The sequence below is a fragment of the Bemisia tabaci genome, chromosome 8 (genome assembly GCF_918797505.1).
Source record: "Bemisia tabaci chromosome 8, PGI_BMITA_v3".
Classification (NCBI taxonomy): domain Eukaryota; kingdom Metazoa; phylum Arthropoda; class Insecta; order Hemiptera; family Aleyrodidae; genus Bemisia; species Bemisia tabaci.
The window spans coordinates 46947729-46957506 of record NC_092800.1 but is presented as its reverse complement, the minus strand read 5'-3'; the positions used below and the strand labels follow the sequence as shown (position 1 = coordinate 46957506).

General features: G+C 38.6%; 1 protein-coding gene across 1 annotated transcript in view; it reads left to right on the top strand.

Annotated features, from left to right (window-relative positions):
- Window positions 1-2948: 2948 nt before the first annotated feature.
- Window positions 2949-9778, top strand: part of LOC109041468 (uncharacterized) — an 84396-nt gene continuing 77566 nt past the window's right edge. The window contains exon 1 of the mRNA XM_019057831.2: window positions 2949-3560. Coding sequence (XP_018913376.1) covers window positions 3494-3560 — 67 coding nt within the window. The 5' untranslated portion in view covers window positions 2949-3493. The remainder of the gene's footprint in view (window positions 3561-9778) is intronic.

The following is a 9778-nucleotide window of genomic DNA, read 5'->3' as shown; positions in this document are numbered from 1 at the left end:
CGAAAAATGAAAACGTGAATCGAGCGACACCGATTCGATCGACAAATTGTTGAAAAAACCGGTGTCGATTCGATCGACAGTTAATTTAAAAACACCCGTATCGATTCGATCGACAGTTAATTTAAAAACACCCGTATCGATTCGATCGACAAAAGTCGATCGACTCACGGGTTTGTCGATCGATTCACGGGTTTGTCGATCGATTCTCGGGTTTGTTGATCGATTCCCGGGTTTGTCGATCGAATCGGTGTCGATCGATTCACGTTTTTATTTTTCGATCGATTCATGTTGATCGAATCGATACGGGTGTTTTTAAATTAACTGTCGATCGATTCACGTTTTCATTTTTTGATCGATTCACGTTTTCATTTTTCGATCGATTCATGTCGATCGAATCGACACCGGTTTTTGAACAATGCGTCGATCGAATCGGTGTCGATCGATTCACGTTTTCATTTTTCGATCGATTCATGTCGATGAAATCGACACGGGTTTTTTAACAATTTGTTGATCGAATCGGTGTCGATCGATTCATGTCGATCGATTCACGTTTTCATTTTTCGATCGATTCATGTCGATCGAATCGACACGGGTTTTTTAACAATTTGTTGATCGAATCGGTGTCGATCGATTCATGTCGATCGATTCACGTTTTCATTTTTCGATCGATCCATGTCGATCGAATCGACACCAGTTTTTGAACAATTTGTCAATCGGCTCATGCCGATCGATTCACGTTTTCATTTTTCGATCGATTCATGTCGATCAAATCCATACCCTCCACAAAAAATACTCACATTCTTCGCCCTGTACCCAACTATTTGTGCCTAAGATATATCTTTGTACCAGTCATGAATGAAGAATGGACCACTAGACAAGGTACGAATTTCAGCATTCTGATACATATTACCGAACCAAAATTTCACGTAGAACACGATACGCACAACGAAAATTACCGAAATTAACTACTCACGAAGATATTTAATGATTCTTGATGCGTGAATTCAAACCACCCGCTTATGAAAACTCAATGCTCTGCGCGATTCACATCGCGCGCTAAACTTTTATCATGACAGTCTCTGCGATATAAAAATCTGGCAACCTCAATCTTGACGCTTTGGCTCAGCTATAGCAAATTGCATGTAGTTTGGAACAACACATGGTGGGAAATGAACATTACTCGATTGAGAAGATTGCTGAAACCGTTGTAGTGCGCGATATTTGACTCACGTAGAGCTTTGAGTTTCTTGTGAGCGGGCAGTTCAAATTCCTTGTAACCAATGTGAAATAAAAACATTAATTTCTTCGTTAGGAGTTGGTTTCAGTCATTTTTGTTGCGCGAATCGTGTTTTGCGTGGAATTTTGGTTAAGAAACATGTATCAGAATGCTTGAATTCGTACCTTGTCTAGTGGTCCACTCCCAGTAAAGCCCACCATTGGTGCCGCGGGTGGGAGTGGTGAGTGCTTGGACAGTCAAAACGCCTTCCATTGCGTACGTATGCAACACGGAAATCCATGAGTCCGAATAGATGCATCCAAGAGTCAAAATGAAAACAGTGTTCGTCCTATTGGACACCGATTAATTGTAAGCAGGGCACTTTTTGCTTGGTGATTTTACACCTTAACTTAGTCCGGCGTTGCCTAATGTGTTCATGAATTAACGTATTACTGATTTGGATCGCATCATTGTACGGAAATCCATGGAGCCCGAATAGGTGCATTCAAGAGTCAAAATGAAATTTGTATTGTGTTCGTCCTATTCGACACCAAGTAAAGGCTCTTTTTCCTTGGTTATTTTACACCATAACTTAATCCAACCGATTTTGATAGCTTCACTGTCAATATTCCGAGTAACGCTTTGATTGATTAAATATTTTTAACAACGTGGGTTGCGACTCCTACCCTCTTATCTAAGAACGACGAATATCGACGGTGAAACTACCAAACCACGTATCTCGGTTTGCGACGTCGCAGACTTCCTGTCATACTTTATTTTTTAAATGAAAAACTACTTAACGTCCAGTCTCGAAAATTTCTGTGATTTTTCCTCTTTGTGCCGGAAAAATTCTGTGAAAATTTTCAAGGAATGATATTGATTTGGTCTACTTCAAAAAAATAAAATGTGAGCGTAGATTTTTAAACACCGCAAACGAGATACGTGGTTTGGTAGTTTCACCGTCGATATGCGGTAAAGTCATTTCCATGTTCACTTCAGGAGAAATTCTAGAACGCATCTTACCACCTCATTTGTACTAATTTTTTTTTTTTTTTTTTTTTTTTTTTACTTTGTCTCAAGAGTTAGAAAAAATTCCAGTCATAGAAATGTAAATCAACCTACGGTAACAGAGCCCAGTGCGACAGGACCCAAAATTAAAGAAATTGGAATAGGTTGACGCGATTCCAAAAAAAATTATCGTAACCACAGCAAATTCGCCGGCAGAGACCGTCTGACTATTGCAAGAGGGATTATATCAGACGTCGAAAACTCAAATTCTGACTTTTTTTATTCGATAAACATTAAGAATACTCTTGATCAATCATCTTCTAAAGAACTGAGGTCATTTTCACCGCGGACGCTCAAAATCATACTATTCCACAAAATTCGCGCAAGTATTTCATTCATCGAGGACGTAATACAATTGACCAGACTCACTGTTGGCAACTTTCGCCAATTTGGAAGTTAGATATTTCCGTATACCTGTGAGGCCCCAGCCCCCTACCCTTTCTGCCCGCTACCCTTGCTGCCCCCACAGTAGGTAATGTCTCTCTGTGCGAGGGCCTCAGGAAATAACATCCCTCCCCCACCCTCACATCGCGCATGCGACCGCATTTGAATTTCAATAACCTTAAATCCGCAACTTTCGATCGCTGCATGCGAGAAAGTGAGACAGAACGATACGCGCCGACACCACTTGTTGCACCGAATACGAATGAGTCCGGCAATTCATTCTCGCGCCAGGTTCCCGCGCTTCGATTACGACGACGGTGCTGCTATCTATCCACCAGTTCCCGCGGCAAGCGCGATGAGCGCTACCTTCAACCGGCCAGTAACAGTCTTGTACCGGTCTAAATACCACACGGGGGCCGCGTCTCATATTTTACGCGAGCATCGTATTTTCTAATCAGTTTTTTCCTGAAAATTCACCGTAACTGTGTTAACCTGCTCGTGCCCGATTTAAAAGTGCTTTTCATATATTGTACTCATTTTTAAAAAAAAAAAAACATATCCAGGCGTTTGAGTATTCCGCCCAGCTTAACGTATTTTTGGCGGGATTCTGCCGGTGCGCTCATACTTTACCACGTGGGATACCTACCCTTTAATTGTGTCGGTGAATGAGTGAAGAGAGAATATTCACGTCGCCGTTGCCCCGCCACTGATTCTGTTCGAAAATGAGTTGATTTCTGGTGATGATGTGATTTGATTGTGTATTCTAAAGTCAAAACCAAAGCTTTTTGTGATATTTGGGGGGATTTTGTGTATTAATCTTATTCTATGATGTGTAAACACGGCACGTTGGTCCTGAAATTTGGATTTATTGTGGTCATCTTACTTCAATTAGGTACGTTGCTTGATGTCATCAGTATACATTTACTTTTTAGCAAAATTCCGGGATAATTTAAGGAGACCTCTTCACTCCTAAATGTGTCTGCTAACCTACTATAAATTTGGTTCGCATTAAACACGATGTTCTCTAAAAAACGTGTCCAGTCAGGAATGTACGTTTAACATAATGTAATATAAGTAGGTAACTAAATTTTTTACAGTTAAACACATGGATTGAGTTGAAAAAACGGAGACCAATTTTTTTTTTTTTTTTTTTTTTTTTTTTTTTTTTTTTTTTTTTTCCGGAAAACAGGGTGTCAGTTTTTCAGTGCCTGGAGAATTCTTCTCTCCAAAACTCATTCCATATGAGTTACGTATTCTGGGAAGACATATTCGAATTTTAGAAATTTTAGAAATTTTAGAAATATATTAGGTAAAAATACGAAGAAGTATCTTTATCCTTTACCCTCCCTCTTAAACTGTCACCGCCGGTCTCCCTTTATGGGGGTTTCGGGTTCATCTCCCGAAAAATCCCAGTTACATTTGAACCTAAAGGACCACCCTTTAAAATAACAACAATGGAGATGTTGCATGTATGAGGGATTTGCGATTTGACTGTTGATTCATATGTAAAAGTTCGCGAGAAACACGATGGTGCCACTGGTTTTCTCTGAAATCATCTCCCAAGCTCAAAAAAAGCTCTCAAAGTGAGGCCAAAATGGAGGGATATCCCACCCTACCCTGAGAGTCCACCTCTACATCAAAACAAACTCTCCATGCAAAGATAGGGAGCAAATACATTAGCAGTGATGCCGTGTTTTCAGTTTTGGAGTCTCCAAATAAAGTGGCAACCCTGCCCCTATCTTTGTATGGAGAATTTGTTTAGATGTAGAGGTGGACTCTCAGGGAAGGGTGGGATATCCCCTCCATTTTGGCCTCACTTTGAGAGCTTTTTTTGAGCTTGGGAGTTGATTTCAGAGAAAACCAGTGGCACCATCGTGTTTCTCGCGAACTTTTACATAAGAATCAATGGTCAAATCGCAAATCCCTCACACATGCAACATCTCCATTGGGGATGCATGATTTAGGATTTAATAGGACCGGATTGAGCATAAAAGAACCAAGTCACATCAGGCATTGCCAAAATTCGTTGCACAATCTATCTTCCACAGGAAAACGATTGTCAAAAATGTCAGGGAATTTACCTCACATTACAGAGAGAATCCCTTGAAATTTTCAAAAGAAACTACCCTAAGACCCGTTCTCCCGTTGAAAAAAAATCATTCCGTGAAATTTGGCAATGGTTGATGTGACTTATTTCCCTTGTGCATAATGAGGTCCAGTACCTATGTCTTTGCTTTTTATCACTCATTAGCGATTGCTTGTACACGTGCTCGCGAGCTCAAAAAACAACCAAAAAATCGGAAATGGACGATTATTAATGTTCCTCCAGCTCTCAAGATAGGTATGCGGGAGCCGATGGAGCCTACGGGTGATTTAAATCGATATGATAATTTGCGAATGGAAACACGATTCTTGTCAAAAATATATGCACGCGAATTCACCTTAACCTATTTCAACCGGTGAGTGCATGGCGTGAACCGGACCTGCACATGCTTGCTGATTTCGAGAGGAGCGTGATCCGAAACCCCCCCTCCCCCCTCCTCACCTCTCTCTGCTCTTCTCTCCGTCTTTTTTCTTTTAACATCTGAGGTATTATGCTCCAATTACACTTTACTTAAAGGTCACGTGACACAGGAGATTTCTGATCGCTCGAAAATTCATATTCTAATGGGCCGCTAGACAAGGTCTGAAGTATAGGTAGAAGAAAACATAACGTGATTTCTCTGCGAAATCTCACATAGGAAATAAATTCACACAACGGGAGTTTTAAAATTATAAGTAACTCCTGAACGAGACATCATTAAGTTTCATGTACACAGATCAAATGAAGGTTCAAATATACAAATGACGTCATTTGTATAATTGCCATAAGACCACAATGTTAATAAAAAACACGTATATCTTGTCCAGGAGTTGATTTTCAAATTTTCCGTCGTGTGATTCGTTTTCCTTGTGAAATTTTGAAGAGAATACACGTGGCGTTGTTCTTTCAATTCATACTATGTTTAGAGCAGGATGTTCAGCGACGTGGAAAACCGAACTGTCAGGAATTTCTTTTTTGTGTTAGGGTCAGGGAAATCAGGGAAAATGTAAAAATTGGGTAAAAAAAATTGGGTATGTCAAGGAATTTTAATTTTTCGCGGGTTTTCTGGCCGTTTTTGTCAGGGAAATCAGGGAAGTGTCAGGGAATTTTATTTTTGAAAATTACTAGACACCCTGCGGTTTAAAGGCCCATTGCTCTATAAACTGGAAGCTTTTATAATCATTTAAAAAAATTGAAACTAATCGATTAAAATGAGAGAAAGTATTATGAACACACATTTGATCAAAGCATAATGAAAATTTGATACAAAATTTGGTAAAATTCTGATGAGAAATAAGGGTTTTGGCGCCCTTGCGATCAGAGGGGGGTTGATGTCATTAATTATCTTGAGGCGGTGTTATTATACCTACTCGATCCAAATTCTTAGCTATTTCCCTTGTAATGGAAGTTGAGTTTGAACCCCAAACAAAGACCTTTTCGAGTGTTTACCACCACGTTGTCAGAGCCACCTTAGCTCCGAATTAGGTTTCCCCTTACCGGAGTTATCACATGTGAGTAGCTCCGATTTGGACGTATTTATGCTGAAAGGAACTGTGAGCATTGCATTTGCGTCCCTCATAATTAAAATTTTGATGTAATTCGTTGGTACATAGTTCATTTTATCATAAACACCTCCATTTATCATATTCTCTCTGAATAAGGACACAAGTTTAATACGCACAGAGCAACGAACAAAATTATGAGTGAGTTTCAAGTTCCAACTCACTTCGCTGAGGTAATTTTGAATCTCTTGAAAATGCATAACAAAGATGTCGAGGTTTCTCCCGCGATGGAATATAAATGATAAATAATAAATATTTAGTATTGATGTGATTCGCAAATATCTTCTACCAAGTAAAACGATGATTGGGAATGGTAAAAAAAAAACATGATGAAGTTTTTTGAGAAAGTTGCCAATCTGGCTTTTAATCTCACCATTTCTGGGAATTTTTTTATAAAACAGGATGCGACTTCATTGAGTGAAAACACAATATTTACTGACACCACTGCGTTTATTCATTCATCCGTTTCTTGCTACCTGAAGGAGGGGGGAAAAGGGGGAAAACCCCTTCTATCGATTATATTTGAATCCTAAATAGGTATTTTGATACTTTTTGATACTTTTCGATAGGAGACTGAATACTTTACCAAGACTTAAGGTAGATCACACAAACGGAATTCCACCGAAATGCACGGCACCCTATATAGTAGCAACGATTATTTGTCAAAGAAAATTTTGAGAAAAAACTCTGATTTTAAATACCTTCCCAACTATATAAAAGAAATCTGTTAAAATCATAATGTCTAAGGAAACTTTGTTCGGGTATTTTTTTCAGTATAAAATTTACGAAGGGCAAAATTTGAGTAAAAAACAGTTACTTCTTTAAAGATCGCTTGGAGTTTTTCAACAGTAAGTGTTTCAAAAAAAGTTTAAACTCCTTAAAAAAAGTAGTCATTCATTGTAATCTGTGTGGTTAAATATTATCAGACTTTGATTTTAATTTTTTTTTAGAAAAAAAAGGGGGAAAAAGAAAGAAAATAAATTATAGTTTTAAAGAGGTAATTTTTAAAGGTCATTGCTACTACAGTTGCGGGTTAGTTTGAAAAAAGGGCCAAAAAATTCGTAATTCGCACTCTGTTTATCGCCTCGTCGTTGATATGGGTTGCCATTCGGGAACGAGATCACATTTTCAGTTTTTCCGCCCTTGTCAGACCCCTGGGGTCATTTTTCTTTTGTGCATGGGTGGAGTTGGAGTTGGCATAATATCCCGGGACACGCGATTCGGTCATGTCAACGACCGCCACGCACTGTCGCATCACGTCGGGCGTTTTCAAATAAATTACCCAACTCCCCATGACCGGCCACTACGCTTATTCAATTCATATATTAATATATTTTATTTATTTTTATATCATGCTCACGTATCATCGCACCCAAGGCTAGTGGATAACCTTTGACGCTCCGACGTAAGCCCAAAATTTCCATTGTGTTGGCATTTTGCAAGAAAATGAACCCACTTTACATAAAGCGTCGACTTTGTGATTGTAGAACAAATTTCTCACCCACTGATTGTGTTGCTGTGTGGAGACGTTACGTAAAATTCTAGACGGACCGCTAAGTGTCGAACGTTTTATTTGAATTTGGGATCATGCTTACTTACTAATATGCTGAAATTATAGAGTTTACAGTGTAGGCTGGAAGTATTTGGAGTGTGCCTTTCTCGTTCTTTGCAAAACAACCGCCAGTTTCCTACAATTAAAGGATATCTTCCGTCTACATGTATGTAAATCTCCAATAGTAAAATGGAGCGGTATATAAAATCACTTTAAGGCAGAACTTTTTGTCGACTAGGGATGCGGAAAATTATAGGGCAAATAGTCGGAAAAATTGTGACTTCAAGGTCTGCAAATCTTTTTATTAACATTATAACCATCATGGGGCTTACCACGTATTACGCTTCTTTTATTCATTAAAAGGGTTTTGAGGGGATTTTTTTTTTTTTTTTTATCAGCGAGTCGGCCTAAGTAAGCATATTGTGAAAATAACACTGTGTCCAAATTTCAGTTAACCCTGACCTAATCTAAAATTTAGACATAATATTCCTTTCATCGTCAAGATAAAGTTCGGTGTGGACTCGAGTCAAAAATCCCTATTAAAACCTAGAAAATAAGATGGAGAAGCGTGATGTTGCAGTGTTGGTTGCATAGCTAACAAATGAAGGCGCGGAGAGTTCCTCCTCTACTGATCCCGATTCTCAGTGTGATGCTGCCTCCATATGAAACTACTGTCATGTGCCATATAATTATTACAGAATCTTATTGACTAACGTGATGTGCGATTTGAGAAACTTGCTTTGAAAACTTCTCATCCTGGTATTTATCACTCATCCTAAGTTCCAAAAATGCTTCAAATGGCTCATGAATTTTCACCAATGAAAAACCACTTTTTATTATCTAAATTAACACTTGTGTTGCACACTGAACCGAGTTAATGGGAGAAGTCGGACAAAATCTGGAAACTTTGAAAGCCTACATTTTCGAAAATATGAAACGAAAAAGTTTAAGCAAGGTTCCATTGGTTTTTTCGTAAAATTGTCTTCCAGAGACACCCCTTATTCATATTGAATTTGTGACAAAATAAACTTCAAAATTTGAAATTATAAAAAAAAATTCATGTCCGACCTCTTCTATTAGCTCATTCTTCTGTGTACCGCCCGTTTATTTACACTGCATGGTAAGTCTGTGCGAAGCCTCTCTGTCTCTAAAGAGCTACAACCGTTTGTTTCTCTTTCTTTTTTCCATTTTATTTAGGTATCTCAGTAGATCTCATTGAGATAGAACAAAATTGGAAATTCATGCATCCTCATCCATCCCACTTGTTCGTCCAGAGGAAAAACGAGTTAGCGTTCTCCTACGATGACGGAAAGTTCATTACTTTCACGAGTGACAGAGTGACACAGTTTCCTCTACTAACAACTCACGTATGAAAAAAATGAGGAAAACCAATTAAATCATTACTGCAGACACCTGGGGATTATGTCATCCTCCTCATTTTTTTACATATGTGAGCGGTTAAGAGGAAACTGAGTAACTCTGTCAGTTATGAAAATTCATAACTTCTCATTCGTTGTAAGGGCACGCTCAAGTTGTTTTCTTTCTCGGAAAAGGGGGAGGGAGTAATTAGCGATTCGTTCCATTTCAAGTAGACCTAATAAGATGTTTCTACAAAAAACATACAAAATAAACAAAATCAAACAATGAGATTAAGTTGGCGAGGCAAAAAGTTAATTTTGAGGATGAGGATCTGTATTATTTTTCGCCTAGTGATGATGATGAATGACTTGCACGGGCATTTTTTAATCTAGCGATGATTGATAAGTGTCAGGTCGAGTAATTTCCGCAACACGTTTTTGAAACCACATCATGTTATGCTAAACAGATGCTCAAAGCTTCGCTTATTAATCATTGTACAGCGAGCTATGTTGTGGATCCCCGAATAGAAGTATAAGTACCCTTGCAACAATGTT